This window comes from Paramormyrops kingsleyae, chromosome 4, assembly GCF_048594095.1.
Source record: "Paramormyrops kingsleyae isolate MSU_618 chromosome 4, PKINGS_0.4, whole genome shotgun sequence".
NCBI lineage: Eukaryota > Metazoa > Chordata > Actinopteri > Osteoglossiformes > Mormyridae > Paramormyrops > Paramormyrops kingsleyae.
The window spans coordinates 33,853,925-33,874,425 of NC_132800.1; the positions used below are offsets into that span (position 1 = coordinate 33,853,925).

Consider the following 20,501-nt stretch of genomic DNA (forward strand, 5'->3'; position numbering starts at 1 on the left):
AACATGCCAGGCTGGACGACAACACAACACACGGAAAGTTCATTTCATGATTTGTTATTACATCAGGGCAAAAACAAGGGAACTGACAAGTAAAAATGTTCTAAATAAATGCACTGCTGAATATTTTACGCTAGCAATTCAGGTAAGAACCCGGCCCAACTCTCCTGTTCTGGCCAACTGTGTAGCTGAGACAGCTTTCTACAACCAAACATGCTTCATACCACAATTGGTCACAACCCAGTCTCAGCGCACAACTGTATTGCGGCCAGAATCAAAGGCCTTGCCCTGTTCACAGCTGTCAGGGATGGGCGACGGTACCGCCTGCGCCCCAGGACATGCCAGCCCTGTTTGTACACCAAGTTCCCATGTCTGTGAAGCAATCTGCAGTCATGCACTTGCAGCCACATCAAATTACAGGCTGACCTTTCCCTACGTGATCAGCTACTTGCTCAACAGTGGGGGAGGATTCCTCCCAATTGTCATAACACCACGTAAACTTCACATTAAATGCCCCATAGGGTGAAGCATAAATGAGGTATGTAAAGCTAAATATTATGACTGACTGACATGCAACGGATTTACATTGTCCTTGAACCTCTCATGTCACAAACAGGGTTACTGCTACAAATAACTGCTTCCTGTAATCCAGGAACAGTTAGCTTACTAGCTGTAATCAAGGTTTTATGGCATAAACTAAATATGTGTGCCAGACTAACCGGCTTCAGGTCCAGACATCTAAACCTACTGCACAACCCCGCAGTTAGCTCCATAACTGACAGGCGGCTCACACGTTTACCATGTAACTTGTCAATATCAGCCCAAAATGACACCATACATAGGTACCCAAATAGCATTACTTTCTCAAACATTACATATACTTATTTATGCTGTCAATAATGTAATTATAGGATAGCTGGAATATATCAGCACACGCCCACTGTTGTGCTAGTTTAAAAAAACACGTCGGTTGACCCACTAAACCGTCTTCCCCTCGGCCTGAAGACCATCTTTCAGCACAAAGGCGGAGCAGCATCTCCACCTGGTAATTTGGCGACCTGGACGGAGAAGGACGACGCCCGGACTGACGGCTTCGGCCGCGACTAGCCGGACGAGCTAACGAGCTAGCCGTCCATCAGCTGGTGGACTCGCCGAGGACGCGGTACACGGCCTAACTAGCGGCTAGCACGGGAAACTACGGCAATAACGTGTTAAATCGACCGTAGCGAGGTTACACCGCGTATACAGGGGCCGGACAGAGTGACTTACCTCGTACTGTTCGTCGGACAGCTAGCCTCGCTAACGGCTACTCCCGTAGCCCATTTTATCATTCCATCTCCTCAGTTTTCTACTGAGGACAAAAGTCACCTAATTCTGGAGTTGGGTGACATGGCTTAAAGAAGCAGCACGGCACGTTTATTTTGTGTGTGTGTGTATGTGTGTTTGATTTCCCTTGTCTTTTTTTAACGTTTGACTCGTGCTCCCGGGTGGCCGCGAGGTTCCAGTCTTTCCAGCGCTGCGCGAATGTCAACACGATGCTATGTGACGTCAGTCCGCCTGCCTCCCGGTCGGCGCTCACGTGCGCACAACACACATGAAGCTCGCTGCGTGCCAATATCCCATTAAAAAGCTCAAAGGCGTTTATCCTGTTTTATTATCGATATTTCTAACCTCCACACGTTATTGTTTTGTTTGGTAGAAATAAAGCGTTGATTCACAAAGCAGCAGCATCACATGCATTGTCATATATGCAGCAAAAATACTTAACATTACTATTGTGTTTTCAGTGTTACGGAATGTGAATGTTTTGAGGCGTCCTGTTTGTTTTTGACCGTTGCATTCTGGGTGAAAATTTCGTCGCACCAATATGGCTGCGCCCATCTGGCTTTGGAAAGCCTTCTGAGCTCTAATGTTTTCAGTTATCCAACCATATAGCGGTTTAAACTTTTCGTGCGAAAATGTTTTATCTTTTGCTAAAGTGCAAATTAAACTGCAGCTCCAGTATTCCGCTGCGCTATGTGCATACTCGTCTGACTAAAGTCAAAGACGTATGGATTCACAGACGGTAGGAGGACAGACGGGGTTGCTGTGGATTACCGGTTCTATGAACTAAACATTTTAAAAAGCTATTGTCACTGCTGTTCCAGAGCTGGAAATCTGGAAAAAAAAATGCAGTTCAAAATCATTGTATTATCAGTTTCCATAACTGTGACAATCGCGGTTATTTAAATTTCAGTTATTTTACGATTGCTTAAAAAAGCACTGAACATAAATTTGGTTTGATGTTGAAGAATACACGTGAATGCTGTGTGTTTGCCCTGCGATGGGTTGGTGCCCCGTACTGGGTTGTTCCCTGCCTCGCGCTCGTGGAAGGATGAATGGATGAATAAATAATATAGTCTGTCGGTTGTTCTTAAATTCACCGTGAAATGTGCATCTTCCCACTTATTCTAAAATCAAGAAATCTTTTTCGTCTTTACAGAGAAACCTCACTGACCCAACTCGTTGGTAGACGGAACTTCTGTACGAAGCCAAATAATGCGACCAGTCGGATGTGGGTTCAAGCATCAAATTCGCTCGGACGCGCTGCGGGGCGAAACGCCAGGCTCCCGGGGGCCGCCCTGGGCTTGTTTGTAGTGGCCCCGTCGGCACTGACCGTCACATCACGGCTGCTTTGCAGTCCAGCATATTGTCAGGATGGGACTGCAGAAGCTGAGGTCCAAACTCCAGAAGCTGAGCTTGAGTTTAGCTGGGCGATTCTCTGGGAGTTCATTAAACCACAACTTCTAGCACTCCTGGGTGCAATTGTTGTAAGTAATATGAAATCGCCCTAAATTTATATAGTTCTTCCAGTACAAAATTCTTGGGTATTTATATGCTAAAGATGATTCTGTCCTTTAGCTGATGTGACTTTGAGCACCTTGCAAGTGACCTGGGAAACCTTCGTATTCAGGGTTACTGTCAAACAGTAAATTGTATCTTCACATCCTTACTACTTCATTTTAATTTGCTAAGCAATTTCATTTATATCTTTTTTTTTGTGAATGTTACAGTATCATCTTGTCTGTATTCTGTGAGCATACGCTGGAGGTATTTTGTAACTGCGTTAACTATTTGACTGCTATGTTTCATGCTTTTAATCAGCAGGGATGCAGAGGTGCAGTTTAACCATTTAGGTTTGTTTTGTTTGTCTGCTTTGCCTTGGTGCTGTCCAGCTCGCCTTTGGTGCAGCTGTCCTGAACATACAGATCCCTCTCATGCTGGGAGACCTGGTCAATGTGGTGGCCCGTTACATGAGAGAAAACCCGGGGAACTACCTCAGAGAAATGAGGGAGCCAGCTCTGAAGCTTCTGGCATATTATGGGCTGCAGGTGAGCTTTAGCGTTAAAGCTGAAATATCGCAATGCCATGCAAAGGTTCGTTTGACGTCACATCTATTATCGTGTTAAGATGTTGTGTACAGTCGGTCCTCAATATCCGTAGGTTCCGTATCCGCGGATTCAACCAACCACGGATCAAAAATATTAGGGGAAAAAATCTGGAAAGTTATAGAAAGCAAAAACTTAATTTGGTGCAGAGAGAGATCATGAATTTGTGTTTTCTCTATTCCTATATGCACTACAGTGGTGGTGTCTCTACTGAACATATGCAGATTTTTTTCTGGTAATTATTCCCTGAACAATACAATATAACAAGCATTTACAATGGCATTTACATTGTATCAGGTATTATAAGTAATCTAGAGGTGATTTAACATATGTGGGAGGATGTGTGTAAGTTAAATGCAAATAGGCCTATTACACCATTTTATATAAGAAACTTGAACACCTGTGGATTTTGGTATCTGTGGGGGTCCTGGAACCAATGCCCCATAAATGTTATGGGACGACTGTATTTCTTGAAATAAAATATGAATTTTAAGGTTTTGTTTACATTCAATCCCAGAGGTCACATGAAAAAAAAAATGTGCAAATCGACTCATTGCTACTGAGCTTGTCTATACTCCGAGGCATTGTGCTCACTAATATGAGTATAAAAGTCACATCCATAATGCTGCAATTGGCCCGAACGCTTTTTAGCGCATTAACAGAAGCATGACAGCATGAAAATTGTCCTTGTGGTAGTGCAGATAATTTCTTGCCAGATCTGGCCAGTGAGTCAGAGTTGACATACACTCACAGTGTGGTATCCTTCACGATGTCCATGAGATCAGATGAAGTGAAGTCATCCCAGACCAACCCATCACTTACTATGCTATCTTTTGCACAGGGCCTCTTGACCAGTGGTTACATCATCTGTCTCTCCAGGGTAGGGGAACGAGTGGCAGCAGACATGAGGAAACAGCTCTTCCTGTCTTTACTGAGGTTTTTAAATTCAGTAGTACTCCTTTTGCAGTACCAGTAAATTGTATAAAACAGACGAAAACCCTTAAATGTGATTTTAGCATTAGGGGAAACATACAGAATTGGGATCTGATTAGAAAACAAACTCGCTATTGATTTTCCTCACCAGACAGGATGTCGCCTTTTTTGATGCCAACAAGACGGGCCAGCTTGTGAATCGCTTAACTGCTGATGTCCAAGAGTTCAAGTCTTCATTTAAACTGGTCATCTCTCAGGTAGACGTGTCTGCCGTTCAGTACCTAATGTAATTTTCAGGATGCCAGAACACACATTCAACAGAATCAGCTGTTAGTCAGCGGCAGTTGGTTTGACTCCGGGGGTCTCAGCTAGGGGGGGTGGCCAGTCAGGTATCTAGCAGGGGGTGGGGGGGTGGCGTTCCTGAATAAGCCACTCTATGGATTAGTTCATTACTTATCATATGTATTTATGATTACATTCTTAAAGATGCAATGTGCTCATTTGTCAGCATGTTGTGTTACCACAATACATAATATCCTAAAAACGTGATTATTTTAATAACTTTTTATCAATTAATTTTGTCAAGTTATTTTTATTGCATATGATATTGTACATGTCACGTGGTTAAATATACTTGAATTTTTTTTTAAAACGTAACATGTAAATGAAACTTAAAAATGCACCAGAATAGCTTATCACTACGAGTAATATTCTTGCTCATTCATTTGTAACGTCCCTGTGAAAACACACTAAAATATTAAGCTATTCACGGATTGCTTCCCACACACGTCTTAGTCCTCGCAGAATCTCGGTAGTGAAGTTTTGGCCGCAGTACGATAAGCAAAATAAGTCAAAATACAAAAACGTAGGACAAAAATCAAGGCATGATGTCGGAGTATTTCATGCACTCTAGAAAAGAGAGCGACTAATGAAAATTAACAATAAAGCTAATGGGAAAAAAAACAATGTTAATACAAACTGACCTTTTGATAAAACGTTCACTTATTTTGAGACATTAAGAAAAAGGTTAATGTTGAAGGTAACAGAGCGGCGCTCCAGCAAGGAGCGATTTGGACATGAGGAGGCGGGGCCTAGGCTCCATTGGACTGAGTCTATATTTAAACCCTAAACCTTAAGGCAAAGGTCTGTGCTTTCGAGCTCACACACGTATGTTTGCTGTCGTCCGCAGGGTTTGCGTAGCATCACCCAGACGGTTGGGTGCTTCGTGTCTCTCTACCTCATCTCCCCCAAACTCACGGGCTTGACCGTGGTGGTCATGCCCTGCCTGGTGGGGGCCGGAGCCCTCATCGGCTCCTTCCTGCGGCGGCTATCTCGCAATGCCCAGGAGCAGGTAAACATTCTTGCTGGGGATACACATGGCCAGTGTTGCCGCACAGCATTCTGGGACAGCAGATGTCTTTGTTGCGGAAGTGAAGCAGGTGTCTTGTGCATCTGTCCGGGTGCCTCAGGTAGCCAAAGCCACCGGCGTGGCGGATGAGGCCATAGGGAATGTGCGCACGGTGAAGGCCTTTGCCATGGAAGACCGCGAGATGCAGTAAGAGACTCATTCGTCATTTTCCAGCCTCTTTACCTTCTGAATGCTTCCTGACACATGTTCAGGCATCTTTCAGTCTTTGCTGTTGCCTTGGCATTGGCTGGTTTTCCCCTCACGAACAGCCCTAAAAGTTCGGGCGGCTTATCAGACTGTGTCGCCGTTCTCCTGTGTCGCAGGATGTACGCCGTCGAAGTGGATAAGTCATGTGCCATGAACGAAAGTCTGGGGTCCGGAATTGCCGTTTTCCAAGGCCTGTCCAACATCGTCCTGAACTGTAGGTGTTCGCAGTTGATCAGTTGTAGAAACTCTCTAGCTGAATTTAACCACTTTCCTTGGAATTCTCTCATCCATGCATGCATTCATATTCCATAACTGCTTATACAGAAAAGTGGGGGGGCGGGACTCGGAGCCTATCCATTACAACAGGACAAAAAGGAGTGGAATACCTTGGATAGGATACCATTCTAAATTGGTAAAATATATATGTAAAAGACCTTTTAAGTGCAGCGCAATGTTTTTCTCACCAGGCATTGTCTTAGGCACCATTTTCGCAGGGGGGTCTTTAATGGCTAGTGAAGAGCTGTCCCCTGGCGACCTCATGTCTTTTCTGGTGGCATCTCAGACTGTGCAGAGGTGAGCTGCATCCTCCACGTTCATCCTTCTCAGCATCAGGGAGCGTTTTTTAAATGAAAGCAGCACCCACCCAGAGAATAGTTAGGAATGCAACAGCTTAACGTTATGCAATTCAAGTTCGATGTGATGATATGATTTGAAATAAACATCTTTTTATTAAAACATAATTGGGATAAAATAAAATATAATTGTAACTTATTTTATTTTGATGTACAGTGTATTTACAGTAATTTATATTTGCTTTATAAAGACATCACGGCTGAGTGTTTTTGCCCTTTTCATATACCTGCATTGCTTGCTGAGCTTAAGTGCTTCCTATAAATCAGTGTTTCCCAACCCAGTCGTCTGGGAACCCCGGACAGTCCACATTTTTGCTCCCTCCAAGCTCCCAACCAATCAGGAACACGAATACCTGATACAGGCGCGCTGGGAGCTGAAAGGAAGCAGAAACATGGACTGTCCGGGGTTTCCCGAGGACTGGGTTGGGAAACACTGCTACAAATCATACAGCGGCAATTCTGCACATCTCATGCAATATGAACTGGACCATTCTAGCTGCAATAAGTATGGTCTTACAAAGAAATTTATTTTATGTCTTAAGACATAACAGAAACAGTCCAGAAGGGCATGCTGGGTGATGCCTGTAGTGAGGTGTGCTTTGTTTTTGTGTAGATCTATGGCCAGCATCTCCATCCTATTCGGACAAGTAAGTAAAGGTGTCGTTATAGTTTTGGTTTTTAACGTAGTTTTCATTTTTATATTCAATTTTCATTTGAAATCCAGTTTAGTTTTCATTGTGGCTAATTAATTATCTTTAGGTTTTATTTTAATGAAATATTCTATCTAATTGTTATTAGTTTCAGTTTAAGTTTTAGTAACGTTATTCCTAGTGATATACTGAAACTTGTAGAGCTGTTATGTGTCTGATCTTTAGAGAATCCGACATGAATCCTCAAAATGGGAAAAACATGTTTCAGGTATTATTATTGGTAATTAAAGATAAACAAATCAATACTTAAGTTAATCAGTATTAAAAACAGTAACAGGATGTTTTTGTCATTTGTATTATCGTATGCTTTTGGAAGCACTATTTACAGTTTTCATTTAGATGTTTCTTAATTTTATTTCCATATTTTTAGTTCACAGAATTTTTTTCACTACCCCCCCCCCACCCACACAACTCTTCTAATAAAGAAAATTACAACTACCTGCTGATTCTGTCTAATTTCTGGGGCAATGTAGATGGTGAGAGGAATCAGTGCTGGAGCACGCGTATTTGAATACTTGAAGTTGGAGCCTACCATTCCACTGAAAGGGGGAGGCCGAATCCCATACCATTCCCTCATTGGGAGGGTGGACTTCATGAATGTCACTTTCAGGCAAGGCTCTATAAGTACCTGGATACATAACTAAGTAACGTTTTCACAGCCGTAAATTTATATGTATTAATAATTATGTAATTTATAGTAGTTAGTACCTGTTAGGTACTAAAAAATAGAATTTTTCTGAAGTAGGGTTCTCACTCTCTTTCAGCTACCCAACAAGACCAAAGCAGCAGGTACTGAGAAACTTCAGCCTCGCCCTTCCTCCTGGTAAAACTGTGGCCATAGTAGGCGAGTCTGGGGGAGGTAAGAGATTAATATCATACCCGATTACGTCATTACTGGGCCATCTATATCCGTCCTACTCACTGATCAACTTGCTCCATTGCCCAGGTAAGTCCACGGTGGCTGCTCTTCTGGAACGCTTCTATGACCCCAACACGGGAGTGATCTTGCTGGATGGCCAGAATATTCGAACCCTGGACCCCTCCTGGATCCGTGGGGCAGTCATCGGGTTTATTAACCAGGTGCCCCCACCAGCTGAAAACTTTGTCTTGCTATTGCTATATACATATACTTTTTTTTTTGGGTGGGGGGTGGGCAAGTCAACACAGCCTGAAGGGCTACGGCAGCATACTGACATGGATGCCACTGCACTCTGTCCTCCCATAGGAGCCCGTGCTCTTTGGCACCTCGGTCATGGAGAATATCCGCTTCGGCAAGCCGGAGGCCACAGATTCCGAGGTCATCGCCGCTGCCACGCTGGCCAACGCACACGCCTTCATCACTGCCTTCCCGGAGGGCTACAATACAGTGGTTGGTACGTGTGGTTCCTGTTTGGCTAGACAGTGAAAAGTATTAATACTGCAGCAGGAAAACGGTACGTCATAGTTAGACGCTAAGAAGCCTTTTGGAGGAACCTCATTTTATGAGGTTCCACTAAAAGCACGCTGCTGTACAATTGGATGTTTGTGAGTATTTCTCCTTGTGGTCTCCAAGGTGAGCGAGGCGTGACTTTGTCTGGGGGCCAGAAGCAACGCATCGCCATCGCCCGTGCGCTGATCAAGAATCCCAGCATCCTGGTGCTGGACGAGGCCACCAGCGCCTTGGATGCCGAGTCGGAGCGGGTGGTTCAGGACGCGCTGGACCGGGCGGCTTCGGGCCGCACCGTGCTGATCATCGCACACCGTCTGAGCACCATCCAGAGGGCCGACCTCATCTGTGTGCTCAGCGACGGCCGCATCACAGAGGTAGCCTTCTCCGGTGGCTGAACACGTCGGAGCGTCCAAACTGAGCCTGTCCAAACTGAGCCTGTCCAAACTGAGCCTGTCCAAACTGAGCCTGTCCAAACTGAGCCTAAACTTAACGATGGTTAAAGGAAAATTACTACTTATTCAACTGTGCAGCTTTCAAAACGTATCAACAATCAACATGTGAGGGGTTTGAAAGTACAAAAAAAATGTACAGTTGTTTCAAAAGAGCGGAGGGAAAACTTCATACTGAAAACCTGCTGTGAGATGTTCTGTCGGATGTATGAATTAACCAGCACAGTCCAGATTTTGCTCTCCGCAGCTGAAGGTTACTCTGTATTCTTTTTCCCCCCAAAGGCTGGAACACACTTTGATTTGCTGAGCAGAGGAGGCCTTTATGCTGACCTGATCCGTCGCCAGAGAGCCCAGGGCCAGAAATGAGCACGGCAGCCGACGGACCCCCCCTTGAACTGAGCGCTGTAATACAGTTTTGAATGCTGACTAGCAAGTTCAAAACTATCTCCGCATACAGATGTATTTCACTTACCTTTACAATTAGCTAGGGTAGCTATACATCATGCCTAGCTTTCGGCATACAAAAGCTTTTAACAACAGACAACTTACAGGATAGGGCAAGTTGTGTTTAAATACACTGTCTGTACCCAAAACATGTTTTATGAGTGCAAACATTGTTCAGATAGAAACTGTATCATGTAGGTGGATCATATAAAAAGGGTCCTTGAAATTGCTGAACTAAAATCTTGCTATTCACTGCAAAATACTAATGTTAAATATCAGCCAAGACAATATTGTATTCTGAAAAGAATTTTTTGTCTTGAAATTTCATCAACTTAATTGCTGCTGGATACAAAATGAAATGAGTTTCTGCCTGTGGTTGTATTGTCATAAAGTGACTATAAATGATAGAATTTTAATGGAAAATGCAATGCTCATTGATGAATTAAATTTGCCTTTTTCCTTTTTATGTCGATATTATTTTGCTACACTTACTAACATCATATCCTCCATGCAAGGGGGCTGCTAGACATTTTGGGCCCCATGAAAGCATATCATACTGGGCTTCCAACCCAGACCGATCTAAATATGTTGGAAAATTTTAGAGGGGCCTTGTAACTTTCTTCCCCTATACAACACATCCTGCCCCACTGACAGGGTCATACCGTCTTCTATCGCATCCCTTTTTTGTGGATGTAAGGGTTTTTCATAGGAAACAGATATATTGTATAAACCGTAGCATTTCTGAAGGTCTGTGTGGGTAATGAATGCTCTGGCCTAGATGTGCGCGAGGTGGGCGGCGACCGCGCTGTAGTTCCGCCTTTCGCCGGTAGGTGGCCCGGAGTGCCGCCATTGTACGTACAATATTTCACAAATTCCCTTTTACAAAAAGCCGTCAGGCAGCGAGCGGTGGCTAGCCGGCCAGCTAGCTGCGGTAGCTACCAAACATGCAGAAATATGAGAAACTCGAGAAGATAGGCGAAGGTGAGTACGGAACGCTTTGCTTCTTGGTTTTGTTCCTCGGCTGTGCGGCTTTTAACAGTCCGGTTAGCGGCGTAGCTAAAGCACGGCGGCTATTTAAAAGCCCGGCCTAGTTTACCGGCACCCAGAAGCGCCCTGCTCTTCAGCACAAATAAAAACCATTTTCTATCGCCCATGCCTGACAAACTGTCAGTTTATAATTTCTTTTGCCAACAGCTAACAAAGCAGTGGGATATTTGCAGACAGCTGACGGGCAAGGCTGCGGTTTCTAATAGCAGAAGTGCATTAGCCCGCTAGCTGCACCTTACATTGCCTTTATATCTTTATAACCCCCACTCCTGTGATGTTTCATACCTATACGTGCCGTAACTGGAAGCCAGAGACACCGTGCTCCCGCTGTTATCCTTAACAACCCATTCCCAGTATGGCACCAGCAATTCCCAGTCAAACCAAAGCCACTTAGAGCCTGAGTTATGGGCCCGTCCATCTCCATTACAGAAACTTCACATTTTCGTTGTGTCCTGTGCATTTACGCATTATTCTCTAACTCAGCCTGGTATAACACCCCTGTTTTCATAGCTGTTTGGCTCGCTGCCGGCCAGTTGCATGAATTAGGTTAGAAAAGTACTAGGTGTCTGGCTCGATGCAGTCTAATCTACTATTAAAATACACTCACGATTCTGTGCACGATAAATACCACACATGGCTGAATTGAATGCGGTTTTTTTCTACTGGATATGTAATAATAAATCGACTGTCTAAATATTTGTGACAGCAGAGGCTCTAGTTTTTGTCCAATTTTTAATACATCTGATCACTATCTGGAATCGCCAGGACCAGTATATAATATTTGCTTATGTAGTTCAGCATTACATAATTAGCAACAGTTTTTTTAAAACAAGGTCTAAAATATATATGTACAGATCATAAAGTAGATATGTTTGTAATCTTGATAAGCCTCTTTCTTTTAACAAGCTTGTTGATGTCTAATGGATTTCACACAGGTACCTATGGAACGGTCTTCAAAGCCAAGAACAGAGAAACTCATGAGATTGTCGCTCTGAAGAGAGTGAGATTAGATGACGACGACGAGGTATTTGCATTAATGTGTCATACATAATGTACAATAAGACGCAGAATGATGCGTCCCTTATTCCTATTCTGTTCTATATCTTCCTTTTTAAAGGGTGTCCCAAGTTCGGCTCTGCGGGAGATCTGTTTATTGAAGGAGCTAAAACACAAAAATATAGTCAGGTAGGCATTAAAGGCACTCAGACATAATGGCAACTTACACTTGTAAAATATAGAAACCTTTACTGAACAATGTTTTGGAATTCTAGTTTCAGACTAGTGGAATATGCTTTCTTGTGTAATAGTTCATGCAGTAAAAACGCTAAGCAAATTGAGTGTAAGCTGTATCATTTTTCTGGAAACATGAACACACACAACAGGAAGTCCGCTTGTGTCAAGACAAGTTTTCTTTTTATAGGTTGCACGATGTTCTGCACAGTGACAAAAAGTTAACGTTAGTGTTTGAATACTGCGATCAGGTGAGGAGTTGTGATGACTGCGATCAGACCTAATAACTGTTTACAGAAGACTGAAAGTGACCCTTTTATGCAGGTTGGAAGCATGTTATAGGGATAGTTACATTGCATAACTGTATAATCATTAAAGCCTTCTGAGGCAGCTTGTGACGTTTTGAGACTGGAAAATGGAATCCTTGTTTGCAATGGGGGTTATGCTTTTTGGGAAGCTTTAGTTTAAATCCATTTTTATGGACGGCATGTATGTGAGCTACTTTTAGTAGTGGACAGGAAAATGCTATTTTTACTCCAGGAATGGGTCAGTGTTGTTTTAGATAATTATGGCTGCAGTGGGATGATTTTAATGTCATGTTTATAAAAGGGATTTTTGTGCCTGTCAGAGATGTATTGCTTTGCAGTTATAGGGCCTGACTTTAATCCACTGGCTTCTGGGTATTTTTTACTCATGTTCAGATTAATATCATATTATTTTTGATGTTACTCTCTTTCCAAACATCTGAAAAACGCCTGGTCTCTCCACTCCACAGGACTTAAAGAAATATTTCGACAGCTGCAATGGTGACTTAGACCCTGAAACTGTCAAGGTAAGCATTTAAAGATCTGAATTGATTTTGTAGTCAGTAGTAAATGTGAGCTTCATTTTAGCTTTAAGATAATTTATGTAGCTTTTTGAAGTATATTTAAGGAATCGGATATGTAATGGCATTTTGGACAACTTAATGTTCTTCAAGCTGGAATTAATTTCGCGAAATAAAGCTGCCAAAACCGTAAAATTTAACAAGCTGACATTTCATTAGCAAAACAGTGAGATTCTCACAGCCTTAAATATCTGCCTCTGAAGTAACGCAAGTCCTCAAAACAATTAGCAGGGAAAATATTCTGTGACAAATGGACATCTGGAGCAAAATCACTGTGCTAAGACAATGAAACTCAGTTCGTTTACTTTGCAGAAAAAAATGTGGCCATTGTGAATTTTGCTCTCCCTTACAATGCCATGAGGATAAAACCTGCTGTCTTGGTGAATGCACGCTTGGCTGCTCCCTGCAGTAACTCTGCCACACAGCCAGCGGGTGACGGGCCAAGAAGAAACATCTGGTCATATACCTTCCAAAACAACATTCACTTAGAGCCAGAAACTGAGGGGGAAAAAAACAACAACAAAAAAACACACAATCATACACAGGTGACCCAAAAAAGTACTGTCACAACACAAGAGCAATGTGAAAAGCTATACTGTCCCAGATTGCTACAAATGGTGTCTCGACAGTGCTTACCAGTCTTCCTGGGGAGCAAGGCTGTATTCAAGCTGTCATGGTCTAGTTTGGCTCTGTCACAGGTAGATGTGAGAGAACTTCATCTCTAAAAATGGCTGCACACATGGTGATGCTCACAGCCCTCCAGATGTACCTTCTCATCTGTGAATATTATTCCTCCACCGTCCTGCAGCTCCCTTTCAAAACCTCCATGTTTGAGGTTAAGTAGGCTTACAGACAAACTCAGACATATGTGCTGTACTGAAGGACAGCCAGATAACCTAGTACATGACACATTCTCATTTTTCAGTGAGACCTAATTATTTTTGACCAATTGAGACCTGATGTGTCTTGCCACTCTTGTAAGACCATGACTGTTGGACTGTAGACTGGCCCTGGGAGGTCGAAATTTGTTACTCGAGTTTTAAAATTATTTATATATTCAATGGTAAAAATCCACATTTGAGTTTTTGAAGTTTTATGTAGGCTAATATTGGTCATCTAGCACAGCTTTTTTGTTTAGCTTAATGACCCTTGTTGCTTAACGTAGAATAAAGGATCTGCCACTAGGGGCAGACTTCCATAAATTAATTCTGACAGAATGGCTGAAACTAAACAGCAAGGAAACTAGTGAAATAATGTGTGAATCAGAAGTCGAATGTGGCAATACAGTAACTCTCAAAAACCTGAAAAGGGTTCGTAAAGTTTGTAAAGTGTTTAGGATTTCGCCGGCATGTTTTGCCGTAAGGACTCCTCCCCTCACAATTGCGGAGTAGTGATGCATTGGAAATTACGATCAAAATACCATATACCGCAGTATAATGTATGGACAGTATGGTGGTATGAAAAATGAAATGGTGCCCAAGCCTAGGTAGACATAGCCTAAGCCCAAAGTAGGATTTGACTGCATGGATGTCATTGAAGTTTTAAGCTATTTTATGCACATAAGCCTGTGTCAGCTATCTGATGTCAATTATTTTAATTTCAGAATTTGGACAAGTTTTTTTTGTTGCTTCACTGGCATTTCTGTCCTGTTGGTAGCTAATTAAAAAAATGTGTTATGCTATGGTCATTTTCTTCATTTAAGACCGTAGTAGGCTAACGTTGAAGGTTTCACCAGTCAAGGTCGGTTAGGCTACTGCGCAGTGATGGGCTGCCTTTGTAGTATAACCTAATACTCAAGATGTGTATTTCTTCGAATGACAAATCTTTTACATTATAATACCTTTTTAAGAGGAGTTTCCCAGCCCTGCTGTAGAAGCAGCATGGGTTCCATCGGGAGGCTGGCTGCTTCTCTGATGGGCTCCACAGCTGCTCATTCTTCTTCCTTGTACTCGTCGTCCCATCTTCAGCTTTGGCGTCTGCCTGTTTACTTGCTGCACACAGCAGTTCACTCAAGACTTTCTATTATGTGTGAATATTCTGTCCTCTGTACAGCGTTGTTCAGCGCACACGCGTTAATGCAACTATAATTGCTATTCGCTGTGAACAGATTATTTCAATCTGCTGCTGAGACTTGATTAAACCTTGTCCTTTGTTTATAGTGTTTACAATTTACATTTTATATGAAAGTATAATTTCCATTAGTAATTTGAGAAAGCGATTCCCGTCGTATAGAAATGTCCTCCAGTAATTGAGTATCCCTTAAATTCAAATTTGCAGTCATTTATTTTATATCATACCTGGTTATTCAGCATAAGGTACATCGTTCAAAATACAGTGGTCACGTTCCAGTGAGGACTTTGCACTCTGTAATTAGTGTTTAAAAATATGGATTTATGGGCTTTTAAGGGCAACAGAACATGTTTCATCATCGTTCCCTCTCCCATTTTGTCTCTATAGTCCTTCATGTACCAGTTATTAAAAGGTCTGGCCTTCTGCCACAGCCGGAACGTGCTACACAGGGACCTGAAACCACAGAACCTCCTTATCAACAGGGTGAGGAATAAACTAGATGGTGCTGCATGATGTGGCAGTAAGGAGCCTCGCCCTCTCTGCAGTGGGCAAGTTTGTTTAGCATTTAGCTACATAATGTCAGTGTAGCTGCCCCCGGACCATTTCCAACGCAGTTCAGCGTTCACCTTTTCACCCTGCTCAGAATGGAGAACTGAAATTGGCCGATTTCGGGCTGGCGCGAGCGTTTGGGATCCCGGTGAGGTGTTACTCGGCCGAGGTAAGGAACGCAAAGCTTTGGCAGGAAGTGCCTGAAAACACACCTTTGTTGTCCTGAGCCGTAATTTCTTTTATACAAAGATTTCATCTGACTGAGTTAAAGTAATGCTGTTTACCCTTACTGTTAGACAGCTGAAGGACTTCATAGTAGCCCACAGTTCATTGTGGGCAGTGGTGGTTTAATGGTTAGGGAAGCGCACTCGTAATTGAAAGATTGCTGGTTCGAATCCCCGACCAGCAAAGCACCACTCAAGTACCCTGACCAAGGTACCGCCCCCAAACACTGCTCCCGGGGTGCTGAATTAGCTGCCCCCTGCTATGTCACAATGTCACATATGAGTTCAATGCAGAGGACACATTTCGTCGTCATGCACTGTATGCTGTGGTGTGTCAACAATGACCACTGATCTCTAAATTCTAAATAAGCAATCCTTTATTTTATCCTATATTTGTTACACAATGCTTTCCTCTTCTTGCCTGTAGGTAGTGACGCTATGGTACCGGCCGCCAGACGTCCTCTTTGGTGCTAAGCTGTACTCTACTTCCATCGACATGTGGTCAGCGGGGTGCATATTCGCAGGTGAACTGCCCTCCTTCAGGCCCCGCCCACAGCACAGCCCCCTCCCCCCCTGCCTCACAGTGGCTAATCTCGACAGTGGTCTTCTAAAATCTCACGAGGATACTGAAGCCTTAAAGGCAGCTAGCAGCTGAAGCCAGGCTCACTTCTGTAGTCTTCACTTTCCATTGGAATTTCTCTCAGGACACTACGTATGTGCACTGCATGGCCAAAAGTATGTGGACACCAGTTTGTTCAACATCCCATTATGGAACAAACGGTATTAATATGAAGTTGGTCAGTTCAGCGTTGCTTTAATAGCCTCTACTTTTCTGGCAAAGCTTTGCATTAGATGCTGGAACATTTCTGGATTTGCGGCCATTCAGGTTGGGTAATGTTGGGGGATTAGGTCGCGCTCTGTGAGTTTGTGTCGCCGACCACTTTACAATTGAACTTGTTCCCTTCACAGCTCTGTCTTGGTGGAAAGATGGTGTCCTGTGAAGATGCCACGTAGGGAGTCACTAACCCAGGGTACCCGCGGTCATGGAAAACCTGGAAAAGTTTTGGAATTTTGAAATAATTTTTTCAGGCCCTGGATAAGTTTTGGAATTCTTGGATAGAGAGGAAACGTTTTGGAAACTAGCCTTGTTCATTTTTGTTTCCCGCTTCGTTCTGTAACGCGCTAACGGAAATTAACTACCTTATACAAATACTGCTCTATCTACTTTAGTTTTACAAACTTGTGGGTTTTGGAAAATTTTCTTATGGTACTGGAAAAGTCATGGAAATTTATTCTGCCATAATTGGGGGAACCCTGCTAACCTCTCATACATCAACCACCCATTCTGTTGATAATGAATGTTGCAGGCGATTGCATAACTGTCTGCTTATATCTGTCAGCAGTGGGTGTGGATTAAATAGGAAATTCCTCTGATTAATTGGGGTGTCCGCATACTTTTGCCCAATTGTGTATCAGTCCTAGAGGGCCGTGTCAAAGAAGTTTGAAAACCACGGCTCTAGACACAAGCTCAACAGTCCCGAGGTCTGAGCTTTATGTTTGTCTGAGTCACAGCGGTTTCATTTAGCTTGTTTGTCATTGTTTTCCAGAGTTGGCAAATGCAGGAAGGCCCCTTTTTCCTGGGAATGATGTGGACGACCAGCTGAAAAGGATTTTCCGATATCCATTTAAATACCATAACTGAGGAAGTAATATGTTATATCTTTTATAATAATCTGTTACCTACGCAGCTACCTTGGCAATTTTATCATCCTTGGCTTAGTTCATAGTATCTAAATATGGTTTCTGTTGGCTACTGGTCTCTTTAAACATCTACATGTGTTGATGTCAGCGTGTTTGTGGTTTTCCAACTATTGGTTTCTCCTGAACCAGCCTGAATCGATTTTCTTGGTGACGTCGGATTTATCACGAGGCGTACTACACATCTGTTAAATCAGTACAATGACGCCCCCCTGGGTCGTTACAGCGGGCACCGAGGTCTACAGCTGGTCTTTCCAAATGGGTGACAAGTCTGTGGAGACGCGTTTCAGTTCAGTGTAAGCCATGTATTTACCTTAATGCTTTGATACGTTGCTGGGGACTCCAACAGAGGAGCAGTGGACAACTATGACCAAACTGCCCGATTATAAGGTGAGACCCCTGCCTGCTTGCCCACACTCAGTCCATGGTGGGCTTCTCTGTGTAATATTGTCATTTTGCATAAGCATAGTTCTGTTAAGTACCTTAGAAATGAGGGATTACACCAGTACCTGTTCCTCTCTGCTCCCAGCCATATCCAATGTATCCAGCCACCACGTCGCTGGGAAACGTGGTCCCCAAGCTCAGTGCCACCGGAAGAGACTTGCTGCAGGTGAATATGCATAGATTTAAACTTCTGTTAAAATACTCATAAGATACTCCTCAAAAAGTAGTATACAAGACATTGGTTTTTAGACAAAAGTATGTTAGCCCAGAGTGAGTAATATGTGACGACCGTTAGTGTTGGCCTTCCTGTTTCTGGTTTGCAGTCCCTTTTTGCACCCTGCTTTGGTCACACCTGCAGTGACATTTATGGGGCTTGTAGCTTTTTGGGCTGACTCAGACCTCTCCTCTTATGTCCTTCCTGGGCCTCAGTGATAAAGTTTCAATGGATCTTTCCACAGAACCTCCTGAAGTGCAATCCCGTGCAGCGCATCTCGGCCGAGGACGCCTTGCAGCACCCGTACTTTGCTGACTTTTGTCCCCCTTAGACGTTTCCTTAAAAAAAAAAAAAAAACTCTGCCAGACAGGACCTGCCCCCACCTTGACAGAACGGACCTTCCCTCTCCATCGTACGCCACAGGAATGGCCACGGCCACAAACAGAACCTTCTCCTGACACGTAGTACTTGTTGGGCAGCAAGAAAGTGCGAGCAGCTAACATGACAGGCTCCTGTCAAAGCAGTCAAGTCTTCTCTTCTCCATAAAGGCTGCCGGCTGATGCCGGCTCTCCTGCGAGGGCCTCACTGTAACTCAGGCATGCCTTTTAAACATCTTGCATGCCTGGCAAACAGGCTGAAAGTACTGTTCTCTTAGCAGAAGATACATGAGTATTTGGTACAATAACCTCTGTTGGGGAACGTTAGTCTATCTGAACCATACCTTTCAGCTGCAGTTAAGGATTAAAGTTAAGGCACTATCAGTCAGGTACTGGCTGGCTTGTATATTTATGATTTTAGGTTTAGTTTCATTAAGGTTGAACTGTTTGCCACTTACTAACATAGGTTTGAGATTGTATAAATTAAAGGAAAAAATGTTATTTAAATGTACGTATTATTTCTCAGGCTTTCTTGTATGGCTCATGGCTTAATTTTCCTTTGATTGCACTTTGATTGCAAGACCTTAAAAAAAATTGCTCTTGCTTTTTTTTTAAGTTGATTTTCATCATTTGGATTTCCATGGATTGAAAACGGAAGGTAGAATCATCCCTGTTTTGCTGGGGTGAAATGGGCCATAACTGTCTTTCGGACTCACACCTGTTCTCACGTTGTTGCTGCTGTTACATTTTATCGTCAAATGAGTGTCTTATGGCATCTTGAGACTGCTGGCATTGACAATGCTGAACGGCAGCGTGTTGCCACCCTTTTTGGATTGAAGGTGCCAGTCCTGTTCCATGGCGGCAAAGACTTTCTTAATGACGGGTATTTAAATTTTTGGCATGATTCCTCAAAACAGTGTTATTTCTTTGTATCCATGCTGTGTAAACAAATGTTAGGTTACACAAAATCACAAGGTTTTAGCTTATAGTAATAATCACGGGGAAAAAAACTGCGTATCACACTTGATTTGCAGCTGTAAGGTTAATTTTTAGGTTAAAGGTTAAAATAAGTTTTCAGAAATTCAGTACAAAAGTATTATTAAATGTGCTTGCCTGCTTTGATATTTAAATAAATATAAAATAGAAAAAAAAATACTTTGAATAGAATCCTCCCCACTCTAAACAGTGAGTTGTTTTCTATTAATATGCCTTTTCGATTAGGTTATTTTAAGATGTTCCCATTTTGACTAGAAATAGTCCTTCAGTAGCATTTTGTGCAATTCCTGGGCTGAACTCAGTAACATGATGAATAAATTATAAGCTGACTTTTAGAGTGGTTATGAAAACTCCCATTGGTTGTTAGATTTTATAGCTTTTTATGAGACGACTTGTCCCCAGACTAGATCACATAAATCTGTAAACATGTAAAGGCAAATGCTGCTAATTTTAAGTGCAACACATTTCTGGACCATGGACACAATTTCTCTAGAATGACAATTCAAATCCTCATTGCAGTACAAATTGCCTTGTTTAACTAACTGCTTAATTTGATTTATTTCACCATTTATTTGAGTTCAGTTTTCACCAAAAGAAAAATGCTCAGCGAAGGAATAGAAAGGAAGCGGCAGTGAAGGACGCAGCCTGTGTCTAGATATCTGTTTCGGATTTAAAGCTCTGTGTTTTAGCTGTCTGACAGCAAGCAGTCAATAGGACCATGCCAACAGATTCCAGTTAGGAGCCAAAAACACGTAAAAATACGACAACATTGCCAGAATAAGCTACCTTTTGTATAGCTAAATGACAAAAAACAATTTGGAAGTAAGGACCACTTCTGCACTTTCCTCAGTGAGCCTGTTAGCCTTTTATCAAATCACGAGTAGGACTAAGAGTTTTTGCTATTTAGTACTTTTATGTGTGTAGTCAATACCTGTAAATTTTAAGTTGTATATTTGTATAAGTATTTAATAAAGTACTCTTAAGTATAGAGCTAATTTTGTGTAATTTCAATGCGATCCCCATAGTAAAAGCAGCATTTTCTGTTTTAATGTCAGCTTATACTTCGGGA

The 20,501-nt window shown here is 42.7% G+C and overlaps 3 protein-coding genes across 6 annotated transcripts in view; 2 read left to right on the forward strand and 1 right to left on the reverse strand.

The window, feature by feature from the left end:
- atg9b (autophagy related 9B) overlaps positions 1 to 20,501 on the reverse strand; it is a 233,841-nt gene that overhangs the window by 18,841 nt on the left and 194,499 nt on the right. Inside the window, exon 1 of one of the 2 annotated variants that reach the window (XM_072711209.1) lies at positions 1,267 to 1,531. The exons of the other annotated variant lie outside the window; for it this stretch is intronic. The gene's annotated coding sequence lies outside the window, so the exon portion shown is untranslated. Of the gene's footprint in view, positions 1 to 1,266; positions 1,532 to 20,501 lie in introns of those variants that run through there. 2 annotated transcript variants of the gene reach the window in all.
- abcb8 (ATP-binding cassette, sub-family B (MDR/TAP), member 8) lies at positions 754 to 10,103 on the forward strand. Of its 3 annotated transcripts, none has more exons than XM_023815746.2 (16): positions 754 to 1,159; positions 2,480 to 2,807; positions 3,213 to 3,368; positions 4,267 to 4,361; positions 4,510 to 4,615; positions 5,548 to 5,709; positions 5,828 to 5,913; positions 6,090 to 6,187; positions 6,441 to 6,546; positions 7,219 to 7,252; positions 7,789 to 7,925; positions 8,080 to 8,174; positions 8,262 to 8,395; positions 8,541 to 8,688; positions 8,868 to 9,118; positions 9,476 to 10,103. In XM_023815746.2, exons 2-16 carry the CDS (start codon positions 2,550 to 2,552, stop codon positions 9,557 to 9,559), a joined length of 1,950 nt encoding a protein of 649 aa, XP_023671514.2. In that variant the 5' UTR covers positions 754 to 1,159; positions 2,480 to 2,549; the 3' UTR covers positions 9,560 to 10,103. The 3 variants fall into 3 exon arrangements, with proteins under 3 accessions (XP_023671514.2, XP_023671515.2, XP_023671513.2); XM_023815747.2 differs by having other exon boundaries at positions 754 to 1,042; XM_023815745.2 differs by lacking the exon at positions 754 to 1,159 and adding an exon at positions 1,821 to 2,062.
- Positions 10,460 to 20,420, forward strand: cdk5 (cyclin dependent kinase 5). The gene is made up of 12 exons (XM_023815749.2): positions 10,460 to 10,618; positions 11,620 to 11,708; positions 11,802 to 11,869; positions 12,105 to 12,165; positions 12,690 to 12,746; positions 15,258 to 15,353; positions 15,514 to 15,588; positions 16,071 to 16,167; positions 17,251 to 17,320; positions 17,731 to 17,791; positions 17,931 to 18,011; positions 18,304 to 20,420. The coding sequence occupies exons 1-12, from the start codon at positions 10,582 to 10,584 to the stop codon at positions 18,388 to 18,390; spliced, it is 879 nt and encodes a 292-aa protein (XP_023671517.1). The 5' UTR covers positions 10,460 to 10,581; the 3' UTR covers positions 18,391 to 20,420.

Excerpts from the sequence above, each read along its gene's own strand:
- abcb8 (XM_023815745.2), top strand. The coding sequence starts at position 1,956 with ATGTTTTATCTTTTGCTAAAGTGCAAATTAAACTGCAGCTCCAGTATT. Across the intron at positions 2,808-3,212 it reads CACTCCTGGGTGCAATTGTT|CTCGCCTTTGGTGCAGCTGT; the intron begins GTAAGTAATATG and ends GGTGCTGTCCAG. Across the intron at positions 8,175-8,261 it reads AGTAGGCGAGTCTGGGGGAG|GTAAGTCCACGGTGGCTGCT; the intron begins GTAAGAGATTAA and ends TCCATTGCCCAG.
- cdk5 (XM_023815749.2), top strand. The coding sequence starts at position 10,582 with ATGCAGAAATATGAGAAACTCGAGAAGATAGGCGAAG. Across the intron at positions 10,619-11,619 it reads ACTCGAGAAGATAGGCGAAG|GTACCTATGGAACGGTCTTC; the intron begins GTGAGTACGGAA and ends GATTTCACACAG. Across the intron at positions 17,792-17,930 it reads CCAAACTGCCCGATTATAAG|CCATATCCAATGTATCCAGC; the intron begins GTGAGACCCCTG and ends CTCTGCTCCCAG.